Source organism: Vicugna pacos, chromosome 7 (genome assembly GCF_048564905.1).
Source record: "Vicugna pacos chromosome 7, VicPac4, whole genome shotgun sequence".
Classification (NCBI taxonomy): domain Eukaryota; kingdom Metazoa; phylum Chordata; class Mammalia; order Artiodactyla; family Camelidae; genus Vicugna; species Vicugna pacos.
Window position 1 is genome coordinate 10,465,421 of NC_132993.1, and position 24,820 is coordinate 10,490,240.

A 24,820-nucleotide genomic window follows, 5' to 3' on the forward strand; every position below is an offset into this window, starting at 1 on the left:
TCATATTGGCTTGTGCTGGGATTATATTTACTTCAAAGAACCAGAATTTTTTAAAGTTCCATTTAATTTTATTGAAATTATTCTTTAATATTACTAATTTTATGAATTGGAAAACAGTAAGTACTCCACTTCTCATTTGTATTCATTGGAAAAGCAACCCTAGGGCATCAGAGTACAAAGACACAGTGTAAGCCTTTACATAGAGTAGAATATATAAAATGGAATGAGAAATGATACCATCTTCACCCACTTGCATGTTAAACGAATTGCTTAACGATCACCGAAACCAAAAATTTATAGTTTGTTTTTCTCTAATAATATGACTTTAAAAGTATCCAAAAGCTAGTTTAGCTCGGTAGTAAGATTTTATTTTAAAAGTAGATCAACGTTTATTTTTAAAACCTTTATATTTGAAAATAATTTTAGATTTTAGAAGAGTTGCGAAGGAAGTACAAAGAGTTTCTGCGTATCCCTTATCCAAGCTCCTCTGACTGTGAAATCTTACATAATCATGGTATAACGATCAAAACTGAGAAATTAACATTGGTACATCACTGTTAACAGGCTTCATTCGGATTTCACCAGTCTTCCCACTGATGTCCTTTTCTGTTCCCAGGAACCAGTCCGGGATACCACACATCATTTAAATATCTTGTCTCTTCAGTCTCTTCCTATCTATGAAAGTTTCTTGGCTTTCTCTTGTGTTTCATGACCTTGACACTTTTGAAAAGTATCGGGCAAGTATTTTGCTAATTGTCCCTCACTTTGAGTTTGATGTTTTCTCATGCCTAGTCTGGGGTTGTGGATTTTGGGGAAGTATGCCACAGAGGTGAAGCGCCGTTCCCCTCCACTCCAGCAGGGGTTTCCTGACATCAACATGACTTATTACCAGTGATGTTAACCTTGATCACTTGCTTGCTGTTGATCACTATTTCCCCCTTTCTATTGTCTATTCTTTGGAAGGGAGTCATTAAGTGGAGCCCACTCTGATGGTAGGGGCAGGGATTGGTAGATTAAACCCGCCTCCTCAAGGAAAGAACATCAAAGAATTTGTGGATATGTTAAAACCATCATAGTAATTAAGACATATCTGTGGGGAGACACTTTGAGATACTGTGCATGAGTCCCATTCCTCCTTAAACTTTCATCTACCAGTTTTATCATTTATCAGTGGATCTTGCCTGTAGCAATTATTACTGTGGTGTTCTCAAGGTGATTTTCTATTTTCTTCATTTTTTTTCTACATTTGTTAATTAGAATTCTTCTGAAAGGAGAATTATCCTATTTATTTACTTATTTATTCCTTCAGTCATTTGTTTATATCACTACGGACTCATGGATATTTATTTAAGGCATAGAATGTTAAGCATTGATCTGAGTCTCTACATCCTACCTACAAATGTCACCATCATCATCATTATTAGATTGGGACTTGTTGTGGATGACATGGAGTGGGAACAACAACAAAAAATATGCGCACTTCTGTGCACAGTTATCTCCACTTTACTAAGAGGAGTGTCTAGATACTGATTAGACTTGTTGAAAACTAGAAATCTTGGGGGTAAGTCACTTATTTTAAGCAGCAAAAGTAACTAACAGAGGAACTAAACATGATGTGATCATCAAACTTTGGGGGAGGGTGAGAAGGGGTGGTATATGTAACCTAAATCCTCATCTTTTCACCGATAGGTCAATGATATCGGTGAACATCACTAGAGCTTTGATCATGTGATTTGGAATTACATATTTGAAACCAGAAATGCTTTAAACAGATTGCCTTTTTAAATCAGTCAAACTTGGATTAGTCTATGAATGGTATGGGACAGCTGGGAGGTTTAAACAAATGTAATTGGGCCCATACCTCACACCTTACACAAGGAACATCTCTAGACAGATCAAATATGTAGCTATGTTAAAGAAAGAAATCAATAAAGTATCTGTAGGACTTAAGGAAAAAAGTTACAAAAGGTGGGAGTGAAAACAGCCTTGTTAACCAAAAGCAGAAATCTTAGAAGGAAAGACTTATACGTTCAATGACATAAAATTTTTAAAAAATCTGTTTGGAAAAATTCAGTAAGTCAAAAATTAACTGGGAAAAATATTTGGTTTCATTTCACAGTCAAAAAGCTAATTATCCTAGTGTAGAAAGAGCTAAAAAATCAATAAAGTAAAAGGACAGAAGCCCAATGGAAACGTGAGCAAATGATCCGAGCAGAACGTTCGCAGAAGTGGCCAAATAGCTGCTCTCAAACACAAATCGTGTTTGTGTACACTTATGAAAATTGTGAGTTAAAATCACACACAAGTGAAATGTTTTCATCCATCAAGTTGGCAGAGATCAAAAAATTCTATGACTCTGGGAGTTGGCAGGGATTCATGGAAAGTCACTGTCTTACATAAGTGGTGGGAGTGTAGACCAGTACAACCGCTAAGGAGGGCAGTTTAGCAATATCTTTCTGCGTTAAAAATGCACACACCCTTTGACCTAGCAAGTCCATTTTAAGACTTTACACTTGAAACATGTTTGCCTACATGCAATATGATGTGCTATGAGGTTATTTATTACTGCATTGTTTGTAATAGCCAAAGATTGGAAAACTACCTAAATGTTCATCCAGGTGGGACAAACTCAATACAGCAATATTTATAATATTTTCAACTTTAAAAAGAATTTGAAAGCTCTTTATATATTAATATTGGATGATATCCTATCTTCTAAAAAGTAAAAAATAAGATATAAAACAGTTCATACAATTTGCTATCTTTTTTTTAAGGGTTGAAATATTCCTTAAGTGTGTGGGTATATTTTGATAGATGGAGAGACAAAAAAAAAACTAATAAAACTGGTTGCTTTTGAGGAGAGAAGCTAGATGACTCGGGGCAGGGCAGCAGGGAGAGTTTTTGCTATATATAATGTTTAACACTTTTTGATTTTTGGTCCATGTGAGTATACTTTCTACCAACCAAAAAAGAAAAAAAAAAAAACAGGAAGGAAGAACAGAGAGGAAGGAAGGGAGAAAAAGGAAAAAAGGAAGGAAGTTGCCTTTAGGAACTTGTACTGGCCTCAGGTAGGGGTGTTGCAAGGAAAGTTATATATATGATTTATTAGCATTTGTATATTTTACTTTGATTTAAGGAAAATGTCAGTTATGAAGGCAATATAGTGGCACACATGACAGTTTTAAGATATAATATTTGCCAAGATACGGCTAGGTATTTACATCACTGGCTCTCAACGCCTGACCTTTTCCTAAGGATTTGCCAAGGGTTATGTGAAATTCTGTGCGCTAGCTTTTGCACTTAAGAAACCATACAAGATGCAAGAGAGTCAAGTTGACATTATTATGGTTCTAATCTTAGATCTGCTGTGCTGTATTAAAAGAGATAAACCTTGGCAAACCAGGTATTTTAAATATGATTAATAACAAATTTAGTTGGAACAGCTTGCAGTTCATCAGGACATAACCAGTGTGACAACTTCACAGCTGTGAACAGCTCAGATATGCCTCATTATACTCTTCTAAAATATGTACATATTGGACATGTGAACAAAAGCAAAAAAATGGAAAAAATGAAAATAGCTGTACTGGGGATTCTACATAATTTTTCTCAGTTTCTCAGACTCCCTTCCAGGCTTTGATAATTTTTTTCCTTTTCTTTTTTTTATAAAAGAGCTTTATTGAGGTAACTGACATACGATAAACTGCACATATTTAAAGTGTAAACTTTGATAAGTTTTGACATATGCAAACACCTGTGAAAAACCGTCACCACAATCAAGACAGTGAATGTGCCTGTCACCCCAAAGTTTCCTGTGTCCCTTGGCAATGCCTCCCTCCCATCCCTCCCTGCCCTCCTTCCCCAAGCAACCAGTGACCTGCTCTCTGTCACTAGCGATTAGTTTGCATGAATCATTTTGTCACTATTAGATTCTTTTTCTACATTAAAAATCTTCATGTTCCAAAATAAAGTTTAGAAGCCAGAGCCATTGTTTCCTGTTGTCACAGCTGGGAGTTTGACTCCTGGCTATTAGAGAGGAGCCTTCTTAGGGATTGATTTTACGAGCAATAAAATCACCTGTGGGAGGGACGTGCTGAGGAGAGGAGAGGGAAGGAAACAGTGGGGGTGCTGAGTGAGGGAGACGCTGGGCTGTGCTGCTGTCTCAACAAAGGCCTCGGCCAGTCCCCATGGAATTCTGAAGATGAGATGGCCCTTCAGAGCTGCCAAGTTGGGTGAGTTGGCTGGGCCTTCACACCCCGCCTCCCCTGAGTTGGGGGTCATGGCTGGAAGGGGATCTGTGCTGTGTATCCCAGGACCCCTGATATACTCATTCTGACATTTCTCTCACCCTGGAGACTTCTTTGAAAATAATATTATTAGGGAAACACATTTTAAATTGTGGAAAGGGAAGGGATGTTGAAATAGTTCTAGAGGTTTTGTTTTTTTTTTAGAATTTGAAAGGACAATGAGAAAAATTATTAAATTGAGGTCTGAAAAAATGATTTATTTGTTCATAGATTCACATTTTCATTCCACTAGTGCAGGCTTTCTCAACCTCAGCGCTATTGACACATTGGACTAGATGATTCTTTGTTGTGCAGGGGCCGTCCTGTGCATTGTAGGCTGTTTAGCAGCATTTCTGGCCTCTACCCGCTAGATGGCGGTAGCATGCTCCAACCGCCGTTGTGACAATAAGTGAAAGAAAACAAAGTGCAAAGGACTCCCTGTCGTATGATTCCATTTATATGAAATTTCCAGAGAAGACGGAAGGCAGATCGGTGGTTTCTGCTGGGAGTCGGAGTGGGAGTGGGGATTGACTGAAAATTGGCAGGAGGGAGCTTTTTGAGATAATGGAATTACTAGATGTGTCCTGAGGGGTTAGACTCACCCCATTGATTGGATGTACCACATTTTATTTATTCATTCACCAGTCGATGGGCCTTTGGATTATTTACAGTTGTTGGCCATTATGAACAATGCTGCCATGAATACAAGTCTTGATGTGAACAAATTTTCCTTTCTCTTGGGTAGATAGATACCTGGCAGTGGAATGAGTGAGTCTATCAGTAAGGTTATGTTTAACTTTTTAAGAAACAAACTTCTCCAAAATGGCTGTCCAGGTACTGTTATCACCATGGTTCCTGTTTTATTGTTGGGGAAACTGAGGCATGGAGCGATTCATAAGCTTGCACAAAGTCATAAAACCTGTAAGTGGTGGAGGTGGGAACTGCACCTATGCAATCTGGAGCTGGCCTCTGGGAACTTGACACTAGACTTTGGTGGCCAGTTCCTGGGTTGGAAATTGTCCTCAGTTTCAAAGAATGCACCTTGTCTATTTTCCCTTACCAGATTTTGATTCCAACTGCTAGACAACATGTTATTCAGCTCTGTCCATGGGAATTGAGCCCGAAGGAATGTCTGTGATATCCTATTCCTTCTTGACTTCCAAGGTCATTCCCTAAGCAAATTTCAGGCCACTTAAGTATTTTTATTTTCGTGTTCCTTCCGTGAGAAAAACGAACAAACCTCATGAGTATTTTGTAGCTGGGATTTGTGAACTCTCCAGTGACCAAGTCTTTTTCTTGGACGAAGAACCGCCTCCTTAGGACAAAATAACACTCTTGTTACTGAGTCAATGTGTGTACCTGGTGGATTTTTTTTTAATGCAGCAGCTGGTAGCCTACAGTGCAGGTGCCAATGATGGCACGTGGGCCAACTTTCAGCCATTCATGGGTCAGTTGCTCAAAAGACCCTTTGCATCTGACTGGTTATTACTTCTTGATTTTAAAGGCCAGCACAGACATCACTCCCTTCTGCTTCCAAAATCTGAAATGATCACCACTGTCTGCACCCTTCCTTTGCTGAGGATTACAAAAAAACTCCCCAACATGCTCTAAACAAACCAGTGAGGAGATGCATTTTTATGCCTTTGCGTTAACGAACACAAGGTTGACAATATGCAATTTGGGGGATTGTTGCTAAAGAGATATGAACTCTCTTGAGAGAGACTTGATCAGAGTTAAGGTTATGGCACGGTTCTGCCAGGGTCTTAGGGTTCTAATAACAGACTTTTAGGGATGGGTGTTTTCTAGGTGTCACCATTCTGCAAATGTAACTTGCCTAAAGTCATACAGGCCGTTAAGAGGGACAACTGTGGTCCTAACTCAGATCCCAAATTTTAGACCCCAAACTACTGTGCCTCAAGACTCCTATCCTCCAGAATCCCTTTGTGAATCTGCAGGCTAAGCTCTATGCCTCTCTTCTGGGTTCTCACACGGCCCTCTGCGTTCTCTTACCATGCCCAAGTCACAGCTCACTATGATCATACATACAAATCCCGACCCTAATTTTTCTAGTTTTATTTTTCTCCCCCACTCTGGACCCCCTACTCAAATCATTATGGATGATAATCACGCCACCATCACTTAGCGAGCATTTACTGACAGGCATTCAGTACTTTTTATTAACTCTGTTAATCCTCACAAAAACCCCATTGAGTAGCTACTCCTATTATCTCCCACTCTTCAGATGAAGAAACTGATTAAACAGAGAGGTTAAGAGACTCGCCCAAGGTGACAGAGCCAGCAAGCGGCAGAGCCCGATCTGAACCCAGATGCTCCAGCTCTGGAAACCGTGGGCTTAACTCCCCATTACACACCTTTCTTAGAACCACTGCTGTGACCAATGATGTCCATGGACATCCCAAATAAGCGTATTACTGTTCTGTGTGTGAGGTGTTTTCCAGAAACATAGGAGGTATTGATCTGGTTCTGCTTCTTTGTCTCGACACCCGCTCCATGGGCTGTTTGCACATCTAGCTCACCACTCCTGACTGTCTCATGCTGTCCCGCACTGGGCATCCACTGTACCTCGCTCACCTGCTCTCCTTTCTTGGTGTGCTGTCAGCAGCTACGTCCACAAACCACGCTGTGGGGAGCATCCTCATCTATGTCCCCTCATGAACTTGTGCTAGAGTTTCTCTTGGGAAGTTCCCCAGGAGTGGGTCTCTGAGTCAAAGCATATGGGAATCTATTATTTCACCACATACTGGCAGATTGCTCTCCAGAATGACGCACCATTTCACACCTCTGCCGGCAGCACCAAGCTTTTCCTTTCTTCACATCCTCGCCAACATTTGGTAATTTTTGGCTATTCTGATGACTGTGAAATAGTATCTTTTTTTTCTTTTCTCTTGCCCTCTCTTAGTTTTTTGCTTGTTTGTTTGTTTTCAAATTGAAGAATAGTCAGTTTACAATATTGTGTTAACTTCTGATGTACAGCATAGTGATTTAATTATACATATTAAGTACCTTGGTTTAATTTGGATATTTCTGGTTACAGGTGAGCATGAGCATCTCTCCTGTTGTCCGTTTTTTTTTTACATTTTTTTATTGATTTATAATCATTTTACAATGTTGTGTCAAATTTCCAGTGTAGAGCACAATTTTTCAGTTATACATGAACATACATATATTCATTGTCACATTTTTTCTCTGTGAGCTACCATAAGATCTTGTGTATATTTCCCTGTGCTTTACAGTATAATCTTGTTTATCTATTCTACAATTTTGAAATCCCATCTATCCCTTCCCACCCTCTGGCTCCTTGGCAACCACAAGTTTGTATTCTATGTCTATGAGTCTATTTCTGTTTTGTATTTATGCTTTGCTTTTTTATTTTTTTAGATTCCACATATTTTTCTTTCTCTTTCTGGCTTACTTCACTTAGAATGACATTCTCCAGGAGCATCCATGTTGCTGCAAATGGCGTTATGTTGTCGTTTTTTATGGCTGAGTAGTATTCCACTGTATAAATATACCACCTCTTCTTTATCCAGTCAGCTGTTGATGGACATTTAGGCTGTTTCCATGTCTTGGCTATTGTAAATAGTGCTGCTATGAACATTGGGATGCAGGTGTCATCCTGAAGTAGGGTTCCTTTTGGATATATGCCCAGGAGTGGGATTCCTGGGTCATATGGTAAGTCTATTCCTAGTCTTTTGAGGAATCTCCATACTGTTTTCCAGTGGCTACACCAAACTGCATTCCTACCAGCAGTGTAGGAGGGTTCCCCTTTCTCCACAGCCTCTCCAGCATTTGTCATTTGTGGATTTTTGAATGATGGCCAATCTGACCAGTGTGAGGTGATACCTCATTGTAGTTTTGATTTGCATTTCTCTGATAATTAATGATATGGAGCATTTTTTCATGTGCCTATTGATCATTTGTATGCTTGTTTAGGTCTTTTGCCCATTTTTGGATTGGGTTGTTTGGTTGTTTCTTATTAAGTTGTATGAGCTGCTTATATATTCTGGAGATCAAGCCTTTGACGGTTTCATTTGCAAAAATTTTCTCCCATTCCGTAGGAAGAATCAATATTGTTAAAATGGCCACACTGCCCAAGGCAATCTACAGATTTAATTCAATCCCTATCAAATTACCCAGGACATATTTCACAGAACTCGAACAAATCATAATAAAATTTATATGGAACCATCAAAGACCTAGAATTGCCAAAGCATTGCTGAAGAGAAAGAAATAGGCTGCAGGAATAACTCTCCCAGACTTCAGACAATCCTGTTGTCCGTTTGAGTCTCCTCTGCGCATTTGTGTGTGTGTGAGTGTTTTCCTAGCTAGTGGTCTCCTGCATCTTTTAGATGTTGTAAATGTCTTCTCCCAGACTGTTATCTGTGCCTTTCACTGAATGAAACTCCAATCAATTTTTGAGCTTTTGGGATCTTGTTTAATAAACCATTCCCTACCCTTTGCTCACAAATTTATCCTATCTTTTTTCTGTTAATTAAAAAAATTTGCCTCCCACATTTAGATCTTTTAGCCATTTGGATTTGCCTTTGTGTCAAGGAAGAGTAAGGGATCCAACTTTATTTGCCTCCAAACAGTGAGCCGCATTCCCAGCCACTTAATGAATAATCTGTCCTTTGCTGATTTATATGTGGTTCACATTTTATCATATTTTAAGTTCCCATGGATAAATGAGTCCATTTTAATGCTCATTTTCCTGTTCTATTAGTTTAACTATAACTTAGTAGTCTGCCTTAATATCTGATAGATGTTAGTATGCCTTACTATCTAGTAGATGCCTTTATTCTTCTATATGAGTTTTAAAAGTCAGATGTTGAGTTCATTAAAAAATTAATATTTTATTCTTGGAAAGATCTAGTAGATTTGTTGATAGATAAGTTCCTTGCTTCTATATGATTCTTATTTACCTTTGTATCCTTCCTGCCTGGCACAGTATCTCACATTTACAGTAGCTCAGTAAATATTTATGGAACTGAACTATTATTCAACTGATTTCTGGTCTCCTTTCTGGGCAGGGACATCAGTGATGTGATAATGGAGGTCATGTTTGAATCTACCTTGTCTTCTTTTGAGTGAGAGGAGGGAGATGTGGAGAGCAAATACCAGGGAGCTGACCAACACATTTATGCCAGTTTGAAGGTGACAAACAGACAGTTGTGGCTTTGGTTTGATTTCTTATAATTACTAAACAAGATTAGCAACTCGATTGAAAATAGCTTCTTCACAGAGTTTTAGAGGTGGCTACACTCAAGGGTCAATTCCTTATGGATTTTCAAAGGAAGCTTAAACTGGGAGATGAAGAGGAGAAACATTTTGTCAGTTAATTCCTATGATGAAATTAATGACTTGGTGAATGCGGAATCGCAGATACCTCTACGGGAAGGGGTTGTGCTTCAGAAATGAGGAGGGTGTCATCTAGTGGCAGTAAGTCGGTATAACACTATTTGATTTTCTGTCCCAAGTAATAACAGGAAATGCATTGTGTCTGCAGTACGCTAGCCACTATTCTAAGAATTTCGCACATTACGGCAGTAACTCCATGAGACAGAGCTATTTATTACTCCTATTTAGAGATGAGGAAATTGAGGCTCAGAGGAGTCAGGTAACTTGCCGAAAGTCACAGAGTGTTGAATGTGTTGAAATCCGGACTGTAAGGCTCTGGAACTGGCGTGTTCAATCTTTCTGCTGTTTTGCCTGAAAGGAAGAGGGTGTGGTGTGCTGGAGTTGGTGCCTACTGGCGAGAGGGTACGGACGGTGTGCCTCTCTTCCCAAGGGCCTATCCAGCGATACCTCACTGGTAGTTTGAATTTCATCATGGTGGGAGTGTTTACGCAATGGAAATCAGAAAATTATGCACATCAGGGCTTCTCCCTCCCTCCCTCCTTTCTCTCTCTCTCTCCTTTTCCTTCTATCTCTTCTAGGAAGCCAATTTGCCAACACACCCTGGGTAAGAAGGATTGAGAATACAGAGATACAACCCTAAGCTTTCTTTAGGAAAGCTGGAAAAGAAATTTGGAAAGTAATTAAAACCTAGTTTGTGGGGGGAAAAAAGGATAAAGAGATCTTAAGACTTTTCTTCTTGATTTTTGTATGGGAACAAAAACAGGTAGTTTACAACTAACGTGGAACTCCTTAAAATGAGGAAAGACTTACTAAAGAGTAATGTGAAATTGTTCAGCTGCTTTGTAAGAAAAGAAAAGAAAAAAAAATAGTTGCAGGGTCTGTGTTGCAGAGCACACATTAAAAATGGCCAAAGAATAATAACCACTCTAAAAGAGCTATTTCAAGCAATAATTACCTACTCAGGAAATGATGGGGAATTTCTAATGGCTGTTAATGTAAGAATCACTTACCATGCGGCAAGAAAAGCCTGCTGTTTCTCCAAGCTTCAGATGGAAACATTCTTTAACGGGGAAACAATGTCTTAATTTACTCTCTTAAAAATTCTTAAATAGGTTAATAAAATACAAAAAAAAAAAAAGGCCAAAGAGACTGAAGAGTCAGGAAAAACAAGCAGAATTATTTTTAGAGGAACTTAAGCTAAATACAGCAGGGCCCACTTACCCATTGTTGAAATGGGGAGAATAGGATTGAAAGAGCCAAAAATCGGAGAACAAACACATTTATGCCAATCAGATCACAGGCTGAGAATGGCCGTGGCATTTAGGGGAAATGACAAAGTTGCTATAATTTCCTACTTTAGAACCCACAAAATCTGTCGAGCTGAAGTTACTAGAAATATTTAAATCATAGAATAACCCTTCTCAAAAGTTTTCAACAGGCAGTGCTGGCAAAAGGTCGATGGTCCTTGAGGCTGAGATACATAGAGGGTCTTTGTACTGTTTCTCTACTTTTCTGTATGTTGGAAATTTTCTTTATTTTTCTTTTTTTTTAAATTGAAGTATAGTCAGTTTACAATGTTGAGTCCATTTCTGGTGTACAGCATAATAGCTTACACATACATATAAGTATGTATATTTGTTTTCATACTCTTTTTCATTATAGGTTACTACAAGATATTGAATATAGTTCACTGTGCTATACAGTATAAACTTATCATTTATCTATTTGATATATAGTAGTTAGGAAATTTTCCATAATTAAAATTTAAAAAGAGAACCAAGCCATTAAGCTCTGTAAATGACTATATTCAGTAGAGTTAATAAAATAAAGCATAAAGATCTATCAGAAAAGGTCGGCCTGAGGTGCAGTGCTGAGGGCTTTGTGTGCCAGTTCGAGGATCTATGGGTAACAGGAAGCCCCTGAAGGGTTTTAAGCAGGTGGCATGTGTGCGCATGTGCGAAATTCATGTGCGTAAATTTGCTTGTAAAGGAATGGAACTGGAGAAAGTGTCATGGCTGCAGTTGAAAGGTAATACTTGAAATGTGAACATGGCCTCAGTCATCTGGGTGGTGCTCGGGTGACCTACTGCTCTGGTTTGCCCAGATCTGAGGGTTTTCCTGAGATGCAGGACTTTCCGTTTTGAACCTAGATGGTTGGTACCTGAGCGGTGGCAGCAGATGAAATGTACAAACTGTGAGTGAGTTCTGTTTGAAGAGTGTTGATGGATAAGGAAAAAGGAAAAAAACAAAAACAAAAACAAACAGGCAGCTGAACAGATCCTAAAGTCAAAAGTGGAGAGTTTTAAAAGAGGGAGTGGTCATAATGTCCCCCATGCCATGGGGGACCAGAGAGGATGGACACTCAGGCCGTGGGGTTTGACTTTTTAGAATAACTTCTTCAGCTCAGGACTTGCCAGACACGTTCTTCAGTTACTCAGGCTTTGGAAACAAAAAACAAAACAAAAATTTCTGCCATCAGGTACAATGAACATAATCAGCGCCAGAAAATTGAATCGTTTAAGTATTTTTAGACATTAGAATACAAGTAAAGGAATTAATTAGTTAAGTAACTCACGATACAGTAAAATGCCAAGGGAAAGGCATTTAGTCATTTAACAATCTGATTATTCACACAAAGGTTAAAGCCATCTCTTGCAGTGTTTGGAGATACTTAGTTTTTGTACCTTAAGGTAAACCTCATGTTAAATTGAACACATCTTAGTCGAAAATATAAATATAAAACAGAAACACATAGCTAACTTAGTACGCTCCAGAGCAAATTATTTCACCCTCCGTGCTCATCATAATTAATTGATGGATTGAGTGCACTTAGCCTTTGTCCCACTGCATTGTGAAGGAGGTCCTGGGCCAAGGTTTCCAGAAAAGAAAGATGAGTTAGTCTTCCAACGTGATAATGGCCGTATTTCTTTTGTCAGAAGGCTGCCCCAGGCAGCATGGAGAGCAGACTTCAGGCTATATTTTCTTTTCGGTTTACAGCTTGGACTTTGGGGCTTATTCACTGAGGTTGTCTGGGCACTGACTCCCTGGAGTGTCTGCTCAGACACACCTCAACCAGAGACCCACAAAATCACACGGCCTTTCCTTTCTGGTACCTCCATCCCTTTGTGGCCAGAGCTTACCTACTTTATCTCCTCCCTGTTGCTGTCTCCACATACTCTGTGGGTGCAGAGAGAGCTTCACCCACTTCTACTTCCTGATGACGCTCGCTGCCTGTTAGGACCGGCTCACGTTAGGCGGGGACCCTGAGATACAATGCTCACTGCTAGGGCAGGGAATTGGGAGGTGGCAGGCAGGGAGTGAGGGGGTGGGGTAGGAGTTAAGCTGAGGCTCCTCTTATCTCCACCCTCGACAAAGGATACAAACCCAGCTTCTGTCTTCCATGCCCCCACACTGGTCTCATGACAGGTACTCCTTCATTCCTTGGGGAGCCAGGTCGTGGCTAGGAGGAAATGTTGGAAGGTGCCTTCCAAGTGGCTAGTCTGAGTTTTTCAGGACATTTTTTCTGGACCTTGAGTCCATAGGCAAGCACATTTTTCTCCCTGTATCTATGAGTAGAATGTGAATTGAGGTTCCATTCCATTGAGAAATGAGATGAGATTAGAAACCAGACTGGGATCCTATGAGGCCTCCTGTCTTTTCCCGGAGCCTAATCACCATCCTCTCTCTGCTAAGCGTATCTGTCACTCGTGGTCCCAGGTGCACTCAGGGCCACCAGCCATGGTATGTTATCTAGCATCTGGTTTGAATAAACCATGGATTTATTTGCAGTCTCTGAGGGCTCTGGGCAGGACATGCAAACAGCAGCTTTCCCTGGAGAGCGCTGGATGTAATAGGACCCCTTTCTCTTTTGCATCCTTGGGCACTGATGGGATCTCTAAGGATGCTCGGGGGAACATTTCTTCTCTTGGTGCTGATCTTTCCTAACTGACCAGTGAGACTGAAAGATAAGAGTTCTGTCCTAAGTTCTTCTCTCCCCAACCCAGAGGGAGATAAAGCAGGAAGATCAGGATTTACACTATTTTGTGAAGAATGGGTTTTAATTGTGAACATGTGAGGTTGGAGGCACATTTCTGACCCCACGGTACCCAGACCTCCACTAAAGTATTTCCCACATTGAAATGTAATGAGTTGTTCTTTCCCAGCCTCTGAGCTCAGGGAAGGGGAGAGTGTTGTAGTGTTGACCTCTGAGCTCTCAGCACCTAGTTCCGTGAACAGCCTGTACGCTCAGTTCACTTTTGTTGAATGAAGAAATGCACTCATCTTTGTATGGAGGTTTATGGTTTAGTATGCACATATGCATTATTTCCTTTAAACCTCAAAACAACCCCTTAAAGTAGATATTACAATTCTCTCTGTTTTCTGGATGGGGAAACTGAGGCTGAGAGAGGTTTAGTGACTTTCCAGAGATCATCTGCGTGGAAACTCAAATCCAAGTCTTTGACACCACAGATCTTCCGGGTTCTTCCCACGTGCCGTGCTGACTCTAGGCCTTTCTCCACCATCATCTAATAAACCAGCGGGTGCTCACCATTGGAAAGGCTGCAGAAATATAAACACTGCCCCGCTGGATGAGATCCACGAGGAGAGCTGCAGCTTGGTGCCCAGTCTGACAGCGGGGGTTTGTAAGAGTGTGATCATTTTGGAGCCAGGGACACAGCCTTCAAAACATTCCCCAAGACCCTGCAGGAACCTGTTTGCCATTTTTTACTCCTTGTTATCGACTGAATAGCTTCAGGGTTGTATATTTCAAAGCTTTAGATAAAAACTCATTTGGAGCCTCTGTGTCTGTCCTGAACAGCATCTTGGCAGTGGGAGAGAGGGGACTAGAGCATTAGCTGTCTGTTTTGTACAAAGAACTAAAGGGTTGCATTTTAGGAATTGCCAATGTGGACGAAAGCGGGAGAAATTGAAAGTGGCAAAAATATTCGGAAAGTTGCTATGTTCAAACTATGGCAAAAGTTGCCATGATAAATGTCTCTGGTTTACAGTGAAGATAAGTAGGGTTTGATGGTGGGTTCTGGTGCCCCCTTGGGTTGGGGAAAGTACCATGTGCAGGGTTAGCCAACTGTGGGGGATCAAATCCACCCCACCGTCTGTTTTTGTAGTGCTCATGAGCTAAGAATGCTTTTTGCATGTTTAAAGGGTTGAAAAAAAACCCAAAAGAATACTTCACAACATGTAAACATGATATGAAATTCACATTTCAGTGTCTGTAAATGACATTTTATGGGAGCACAGCCACGCCCATTCACTTACAGGTTGCCTCTGGTGGCTTTTGTGTTACAAAAAAAGAATTGAGTCCTTGTGACAGGGATGGTAACAATAGTAACCATGTGGCCCTTGACAGGAAGGTTGTCCTAGTGCCCTGCTTTGTTCAAAATAGGCACTTGAATAATTGCTGAGGGTCTAAACCCTGGAATGCTGGATGTCATTCTGGCATTATCAGGAGTGGGTGCAGGAGTTGAAGGCTTCAGGGCACCCCTTCCTCTCTCCCTCCCCCTGGAATGATTGAGCTGCTAAGTTCTGCCCTGAGTCCCTGGTACCGGCTTTGCCCTCCCTGTGCATCCGGCCCCATCTGGGCTTTGGCTTTTTCACATGGGGCCTGCTTTGAGTATTCTCCTCTAGACACCCTGCCTCTCAGCCTCACATCCCTTCCCTTTAGGCTACAAACACGTACATTTACGGAGAGCTTCCTCTGGGCCAGGGAGTGTGGTTTATCTCACTCACTTCCCGGGATGAGAAAGAAAAATCCCTGGAGGCAGATATGATTATTGTTATTCCCATTTTACAGATACAGAAACTGAGATCCGGAGACATGCAGTTACCTGTCTGTGTCACATAGCAGTAAGCAGCAGAGCAGGACCCCAAGCTTAAGTCACCTCGACTCCAGGGACGGCATCGTGACAGGGGTGGGGTTGGGAGTGGGAAATGGCACAGCTGCCGAGGTGAGACTTTTCCATGAATGTTCCACCTCGGAATTCTTTCTTCCGACCCCCTTCTCCCTGCTGCTGCCACCCCTGAACCCAGCGCAACCCTGGGGATTATTGATCCTTCTTCTCTTTAGATGGCCTTCAAAAGCACTTTTCTCTTATTTTCTCCTGACGCAACTAGAACATTCTTGAGAAACTTTACTAAAAAAAAAACAAGGGAAACCAAATGAGAGATAAACCAGAAACTTAAAAAAAAAAAATCCACTTTCCCTGCAGCCAGGCTGGTTGTCAGGCCAGCTTTGTGGACACAAGCCACCTCGGCAGTACCGCACCTTGAACTGGGAAGGGCCCCACGGGAAGGGTGCCCCCCAGAAACGGACCTCTGGAAAGCTCCTGGAAGACCTTGGTTCTGTTGCCTGCGGGGATAATCCGCGGAGGCCAGCAGGAGCGGTGTGCAGAGCGCTTCCCCGAGGAGACCGGCCAAGTTTGTCCCCAGCGCTCAGCAGCCCCGCAGCCTCCGCTTCCCAGTCCACGCTGCTCCGCTCAGCATCCCACACCCCTGGTGCCGTCTGCTGCTGTCCCCTGCCCGGGGCCTGCCCCGCCGGGGCCACATCCCAGCCTCCAGAATGCTTCCAGCCTCCCTCCACAGACAGAAACTTCGAACTGCCTGTGACATGTTACCTCCCGGCAGAGGACACCAGAGATGAGCGCGTCCCTCCAGCTTTCCCCTCTCCCGTCGTAGGCAACGTTGTTACCCAACGTGGACCATCTGCCCACTGATCTTTAAGTCAATAGGCAAAAGAGGCAATGTTGATAGAAAGGAAACTTGCTTTAATTCAGAATGCCGGCAATCTGGGGAGGTAGTGGGTTTATGTCCGTGAGGACCCTCTCCGAGGACTCTGCTCAGTCATGGAAGTATTAAAGGAAAAAGGGACGTGGTCACTGAGACAGGGGTCAGAGTTGGTACCACCCCGCAGCCCTCCCCCCACACCCTGCTGCATGCGGGACTGTCAGTTCTCTGTGAATTTTCTTTAGATGCTTTTTTTTTCAGAATTGATGCTTTTAATTTTATTAATTTTATTTTTTATTGAAGTGTAGTTGATTTTACAATGTTAGTTTCAAGTGTACAGCAAAACAATTCAGTTATACATATACATACAGATATATATGTTTCTTTTCAGATTCTTCTCCATTATATGTTATTACATAAGCCATTGAATATAGTTCCTGCGCTGTAAGTAGAAATGGAGAATAAGTAATTAACAGATGACCAGACCTCTTTCTCAGCTTCCCCTTCGGTAATCTCACAAACAAATTGTGTGAACAAAATAGAGTTTTTAGATTGAAATCCTGTGGCCACCCAGATCCCCTTAGCTGCTCCACATAGTGGATAACGCCCAGGGTGACTTTGTGGGTAAAGAAATCCTTTACCCTGTCACTGTCAACCTCTCTCAGCGGACAGGGGTGTTGGGTAGAGTTTGCAAAGTGGATCCCTTAGGAATTCTGATTTCTGTCTAAAGCCACCCAATTTGAAGGTAGGATATTCTGGCTCGTTCTGGAAGTTTAGGTATGTTTTACAGAAAAAAAGAGGAAAAAAGGGGAGTTAGGGAATGAGGGAGGGAGCAGTGGAAAGAACTCAATCTCGTTAAAGTCATGCAACTTACAGTCTTGATAAGCGTGTCATCATCCTTGAAGCTCTGGACTGTTCTCCGCTGCCTTCGGCTTTTGCAAACAATGAGATAACATTTCTTCATAATAAGTACAGAAAGGGACTATACAGTTTGTTTTCTTGTTATGATTCATGTTAATAACATGACTTTAAATCAACTTTCTGTTTTTCTCTGTTTTTCAGTGGGTATGTATGCATGTATTATTTGGGGAAAATGTATATTTCTGTATGATTTAGGAACTGGAATGAAACCTCAAAATCTAATTTGTCTTACTGTAACAGCTATACCAACTTTAGTCACGTGAAGAAATAACACTTAGGAAAACCATGAAAATGGTGTGTTTTTGTAAACATTTGCTCTCCAGTTGAGTAAGTCCCAAGCTATCTGAACGATAATGGGACAAATGTGAGTATGTGTGTGTGTGCATGAGTGTGTGTGATTTTTTTTTGCTATTTAGAAGGTGAGGGACTCTGAAATACGTGCTCGAGGACCCAGGAATGAACTCAGCTTTTAGTCTTTGCTAGTGACCTTCCATTTTCATTTGGGAGCCTCTTAAGCTTGGTGTGACCAGTAGGTTCCTCCGTAATTCTGATTTTAAAAGTACCAAATACAGGAAAATCCAACCTCCTAACTCTCTAGTTCCAAGATATCTGGGAGGCAGGGAGTCCTGTTTTGTGAACGGCCCTCTGAGGCGGTGTTGACCGTATCATTCTGACGATTGACAGTGAACACTAATGCTTCCTTCTCCAACAGCCTCTCCCAGGTGCCCTGCCCCAGCCCCACTAGCTACTGCGAGGTGACCCAGAACCGGTAAAGCCAGAATCACAGGGATGATGTGCATGATCTCAGATTCAGGAGGGAAGCAAGACAGACGATCCTCTGGTCTGGCCTCTTTCTATCTCCTTTCTCTTTCCTGCACATGCACCTCTTTTACTCCATTCTTCCTTCCCTTTATTCCCACTTTGTTCCTTATTACTAGGGAAAATAAAGGAAAACAAAGCATTCAGTTGACCATCCAGCATGTTGCCACCCCGCCACCCTCTATTTCTTCTTTACCTCCAAACAACCTCCTGAAACTATCGGTCTTGACACAATCCCTCATTGTTTTCATCATGTTCTCTGGAAACCCCTGGGATCTGAGTGCCACCCCGCTTCCCACTGACAGTATGCATGGCCTCCTTTTAGTCAAATCCAGTGCCTTTTTCTCCCCTCTTCATTTTCCTTGAAACCTCTGCACCACTTGATAGTTTTTTTCCACTTTTCTTTCCTGAATCCCTTTCCTTTGTAGGTCTCAGGTTTCCCTTCTACCCTTGGGAGGCACACGGTGCCCTTATGCCTTGGGTGCCGCCAAGAAACACTAGCCCTTATGTTTCTTGGCTGTGGGTTAGTACAGTGCCTTAAGTAGGGTGACTATATAATTTTTCACCCAGACCAAGATGTCCTTGAGAAGTAAAGGGTGAAAAATGACAGCAAGTACAGACAGAGGTCATCCGAGGCCAACGGAGATGTCTGATTACCCTCTCCTTAAAGCTTGGAGGTGGGGGGATGTGGAGGGGAGCTCAGAGCAGGATACAAATGACCAGAGATTAAGGAGCTTTCATAAATCCATCTTAGAGTTACTTAGCTACTTCTACTTAGAATCTCAAATTAAAAAATCAGCTTCACATTCATGAAAGTATCCAGTTACCTGAGGAGACGTGTCAGAGCAGATGAGGGAAGAAAAGATGGGTGAGGAGAGAGGTCTCAGTGAGGGAAAGGCAGAGCTGGTTGGGTCAGGTCCTGTGGTACCCTGCAGGTTCCAGTCACAGAGTCTGTCCCTACAGGCAAAGATGAACTGGGTGCTGAAACCGCTTCCACACTCTTTCCAGCCCAGGGTTGCCCAAGGCCAATAGCACTGAGTGGCTGGAAGGGTAGGCAGCCATGACGGTTTTGCACAAAATGCTCCAGGAACCGTTGACATCAAAGATGTTGGACATGGAAAGAAATAGAGCAGCGGCACTTCAAATGTAGAAAATAAGAAAACAGCTGATAGCTTTGAGGGCTCCCATGTGAGCCTCCATGCTGGGGTCGGTCCCTGGAGCCCTGTGGCATTGCTGGCCATGTGTAGGGTGTGTCTCTTGAGAGAGACGATCAGCAGGGTGGCCGCAAGGAGGAACATGATCAGAGGAATGAAGACCCCCGGGTAAGGGGTGAGAACCAAGTTGACCATGTTGGCTTTGGAGATGTACACCTTCTCAGGGGAGCTGGAGGAAGGAATAGGTTCGGAAGTATTCACAGACACACTGAGGATATCTACAGAGAAGGGGAAGCTGGAGCATAAAGAGATTAACAGTGACAGCCTCACAAGCCAGGGTATCAGCACCATGATTTTCCTCTTCATCACGAAGAACAAAGGGTGAGTGAAGTTTGCGATTCTAAGACAATAGAATATACTGAGCCATGCGGCAAGCCAGAGGTTGGAATAGTTCAGAAACATGATGATGGCTTTGAAACGCGTATGCACTGCATTTTGGTTATAAGTGACCGGGAAGAGCAGACTGTAAGTGTTCTCTGGCATCATCCAAACCCGTAGCAAGAGCCTGGAAAAGATCAGCATCAGTAGAATGCAGTCACCAGCAGGCAGTCCTTTGCCGCTGACCCACTCGGCCCCGTGGATGGCCGTGATGAAGCCGTTCCCAGCGATGCCAGTGATGCACTCTGTTCCGGAGACCGCCAAGATGAAGACGATTTTAAACGTGGTTGTGTCTTTATCCGTGGCATCTGTGTTCACTGTGGCCATCCTCTTTGGCCCTGACGTTCAGGTGTCCCCACCAAGAACTGGTACCTTCTCTGCAATCTTCTTTCTGATCCTTACTCAATGTTATCATTTCCGCCCCCCACGGTTATTGGTTATTTCGAGTTTTTCTTCATTTGCTTGTCACATGACCACAAGTTAGAGGCCTGAAATGCAAACGATGAGAGGATCCGGTTACTGGCTGTCTCCAGTTTTCATTAAGACCCATTTGTCCTGGGCTTTCAGGAGCCCATTGAAAACAAAATTGAGACGAGTTCCCATCACAGTACCTTCCTACCTTATTTAAGTCCATATTATATTCACCTGACCCGGCAGGAGCCCCAGGTTAGGAGTCTTAGTGCTCCTATGCCTTTTTACTGGCCTCACAAATCTTGTTACCTGCTAAGTTGTCCATAAGAATGCATACAGAGTCTTTGCTCTGTCTTCTCCTGCTTCTTTATTGTCCCCCTTTTTGGGGGAGAAGTCTTTATCCTATGGCCAGCATGTTTATGAATAAGAAGTTCCCATCAGCTCATATCTGGGCATCTTTACTTGGAATCAAATTTCCTTCAGAAAGGTCAGCTATTGTAATGTCCTCAGTGCACAGAAAAGCCAAAAGTGGATGTCATCTGGGTTAATTAGAGACAAAAACTCCCTCACAATAGTTTTCATTCTTTGTGTGTTTATCACCAATTAAATTTACCGACATCTGCATCACTGTTTGTGCCCAGAGTCAGGGAGAGTCAGCCTGGGAAGGCTTCAGGGAGTTTCGAACACAGTGTTGAAGCTGGAAAATGTGACAAAACACTGTTCCTTGAAATTTAATTCCCTACTTCTTCACCCTGGCTGTGAAACAGAATGAACTCTGGCGCTTTGAAAAATGGATAAAGGTGCCCACAGCTCATTCCTGATCTAGTAAATCAGAGTTTGCGACACAGGGCCCAGGCGTGCTGTATTTTTAAAAACCTGAAAATTCTCCTAGCCAGTACTGGGAGCCAAAGTCTTAGCTAGAGACCAGTGCGTCACGGGCCAAATCTGGCCTGCAGTTGTGCTTTATCTGGTACTGCCTGATCTTGGGCAGCGTTAGCCCACTGGTGCTTAATTTTTATCTCATTGGCCAACATTTACATTTAGGAGATATGCACACACACAAAATCTGTCTTTTCTTGAAAAATTAGAAGATTTGGCAATATTGGGTCCGTGCGGTGAATCGTGTGAGGTGGAATAGTGGCCGCTCCTTTACACAGGTGTATGCACTTTTCTGTTTGTCACCATATCCAGCAAGTCCCTAACGTCTCCTTGACCTTGAGGCTTCATGCCAGTGTGCTTGCCCTATTATAAATTTTATGTTAGAAATGGAAGGATAATAAAATGGATTTCCTCAACCCCAAATTAATTTTATTTCAAATAAAATCATAGCTTTATTTTTTATTATAAAATTGTATTATGAAATCATATTTGTATAAAGATAGCCCCAGACAAAGCAGTATATTGCAAAACTAAGAAAGCATTGTTTAGAGAGATGAAAATTCACGTCAACACAAAGACATGCATGAGAATAACTTTACTCACGGTAGCCAGAAATGGGAAACAAGATTCTGTGACAAGAGCTGCATCTTCAGTAAGAAAATTGTTAACTGATGCTCCCTCTACAAAGAGAGAAGAATAGTATTTGTCAGCACGGTTCTCATATTCCGAAGCAGCAAATGCATCTTTTTGTTTATTTTTTCAATTTATACAAGTTTGTAATAAATAATATCTTCCCAAACTTCTTGCACATCATTATTGATTAGTATTTGTCAGCACGGTTCTCATATTCCGAAGCAGCAAATGCATCTTTTTGTTTATTTTTTTCAATTTATACAAGTTTGTAATAAATAATATCTTCCCAAACTTCTTGCACATCATTATTGATTTCCACTGTTCTGGTAGCATCTTCTGTTGGTGTCCATTCATGGTTTTCTCTGATTTTAGGAGGCGAGGACAGTAGGGGCTGGTGGGCAGGCACCCTATTTAAAGGGACATGGGGCCAATCTGCTTTTTATTGTGCGATCGTTTCTCAGCTGGGGACCTAGAATGGAGGCACCTTTGTTTTAGGGAAACTCTCATGGGGGAACCAAACACTTAAAGTTTCAAATTCTTGGCTATTAAGTTCAAAAGCTTTGGTCAAGGTTTAGAACAGATTTGGAAGAATATGTAATTAGGGGAACCATTCTCCTTTCACTTCTCTCTCAAGCACCACCATGCAGAATAGAAAACGCTTTTCCAAGTTCAGGAAGAAGGAGAGAAGTGCAGGGAAGAGCGAGAGAGGGTTGAACATCTCCCTGAAAGGGGCCCTACATCTTGGCCCACCACTCCTGGCTGCGTGGGGGTGTCGAAGGCAGAGGAGGTGCTGCAAGCTTGCTCCTGAGTCTCCCACAGCCCATCCACCCTTGGGAGAGTCGCTAAACCTTCCTTGTGTTCACGAAAAGGGTTTGGAAATTTGCTGAGGGAGTTAGCAGATTCCAAAGGGGTCTGGTGGTCGTACTGAGTTGCTTTGCAAGCTTGGGTTCAGATGAAGCCAATGTGAGAACAGAGGAATGGCGTGGGAGAGACTCCCCACCTCCTGCCCCCACCTCTGACCTGTTTGATCCCCAAGCAACGTACATGTCACCTTAGGGAGGACAGGGAGGAGAAATCCTGAGAAAATCTCGTAATCAGAGTGTTTAAGCCTAGTATGCCAGAGAAAACACTAAAGTATGATTCGTTTATGCTGGAGCAGTGTCAGCTCAGTGAGGGGGCTAAATAGGAAGAACTTCCCTTCAGTCACAGTGCTCAACCCCATGCTGTTGAATCCATTGCCACCTTGTTGCAGAACCCGAGTTCATGCGCCCCACACACATGAGGCCACACAAACCAAAACGTCCGGGTTTGGATCACAGACAGGTTTATTAATCGAGGAGGTGCCAGCCTGGACAATGAAGAACAAGACTCATCTCCAATCCACCTGGCTGGCTGGGGTGTGAGACTTTTCAAGGCAAAAAAGGCGAAGGGGAGGGGGTCTCTGTGATTTCACCTTCCTGATAAGACCTCAGTTGCAGACTTCCTGGCACCGCCTTGCGGCTCGAGGTGTCACTGGTGATTGAGACCGGGCTATGTGTGCCTGCAAGCTACTAAGTCGTGGCCTTGTTACCCCTTACGTTCTTTCCAGGAGACACCAAAAGTCATGGTTGAAGTATTTTACTATTTACGGAGAGATTTTGTGATGTTTCAGAAGTTTCATTTCTTAACTGACCCTCTCGGTGTCATTTTCAGTCTGCTTGGGGCCAGCTGGTTGAAGCCACAGGACATTATCTCAGCAGTTTGGGGTCATAAATCAAGGCATAGTCTAAGCTGACAATCACGGAAGATTTTGCTGGGCTTGCTTTTCTATCCCCTGACTTCCCTAATTAGTAACTGCTTGAATCTGCTCTTTGGGACTCAGGGGAGGTCTTGGAAACTAAAACCTTTTTCTACAGACAAGAAACAGGGAACACGGACAAGCTTTTGTACCCCCGGGAGGGCTCCACAAGGTCCTGCTCCGTTTCAATCCCATAGTGACACCTTGGGCAGGTTTCACTTTTTCTAGTCTTTTTTGGTTGTTACTACTTAATTCAGTTTAGTTTCATACTTGGCTTAAACCTTGCCTTCTCCCTTCTCCCCAAGCACAGTTTGAGCTGAGACCCCATCTGCTTGGACTGGTACACCCATCTCCCCTTCTTCCTCCTCCAGGGTGCTGGTGTGGGCGAGAGGGGACAGGTTTTACTGGCTACAGGGGTAAACATGCTCCCTTGTGGCTGCCGCTGCTTCCCCTACATCATCTGCCTTTGTGCTTCTTGGGGCCAGGCATCCGGGTACTATTTCCTGAGGAGCAAGAGTGAGTCCTTGAGAGGGCTCTGCGGTAACTCTACAGCGTGCTGCCCGTGACTCACGCCGCCCTCCCCTTCTCTCCCTCCCCTCCCCAGCCCTAGGTGGAGGATTGCTGTTGGGATCGTGGCCCGTTACACAAGGGGTGGTGTTTCCACCTTTCGGTAAACTTTGCAGGGAGATATGTAGCCCTAGTTTTTGGCTACTTTCTTTATTCTGTCCTTTACAACCCTGTCTATATACCAGGATTGCTTGAATTACCTGAAGGGCTTAAAAAAATTTCCGTAGCCAGGTTCTGCCCTCAAAAATTCTGAGCAGTTGTTCTGGAGAAGAGCTAAGCACTGGCCTCTCCAGAGCTCCCCATTGCAAGTCTGATATGGAGCCGGGCAGGGGAGCGGTTGAGAACCATGACAGGTAAGGGGTACTTTCCTGCGTGGTTTGTAGTGTGGGCTTCAGGGTCAGTTCTGGGGCAACAGGAACGAGTCACTCAACATCTTTGTGAAACTGACTGACTTTCTAGGGGGGAAGATTGAGAGGACAATTTCTTCCGTCAAGCAGAGGGATACCAGGTCCAGAGGTTGAAATATAGAGAATTACAATGTTTTTTAAAACTGAGTTTTGGACTTATGAAAATCACTTCTATGATATAGTGTCAGATAAGCAAAAATATTTCTCATAGCTCTATGAAAAAGAAGAAAAAGAAGATAGACCTAGAGGATCAAATGTTCTTGGCAAACTGAAAACCATTCCTATGGGCTTACTTGGCAAAGGAAGTGTGGACAAAAATGTGTCGACTGCCCTTTCAGTAAACAAAGAATGTTGCCTACAATTCCAGTAAACAAAGAATTATGCCCACCAAAAAGCCGTCAGCCACGTG

General features: G+C 42.6%; 2 protein-coding genes and 1 pseudogene across 2 annotated transcripts in view; 2 read left to right on the plus strand and 1 right to left on the minus strand.

The window, feature by feature from the left end:
* LOC102528539 (olfactory receptor 2F2-like) overlaps window positions 1-24,820 on the plus strand; it is a 309,986-nt pseudogene that overhangs the window by 184,362 nt on the left and 100,804 nt on the right.
* The window catches only part of KEL (Kell metallo-endopeptidase (Kell blood group)), a 193,693-nt gene continuing 173,012 nt past the window's right edge, over window positions 4,140-24,820 (plus strand). The window contains exon 1 of the mRNA XM_072964298.1: window positions 4,140-4,232. The gene's annotated coding sequence lies outside the window, so the exon portion shown is untranslated. The remainder of the gene's footprint in view (window positions 4,233-24,820) is intronic.
* TAS2R40 (taste 2 receptor member 40) lies at window positions 19,088-20,064 on the minus strand. The gene is given in 2 exon segments (XM_015244230.3): window positions 19,088-19,360; window positions 19,363-20,064. Coding segments are annotated over 2 exon segments (975 nt in total).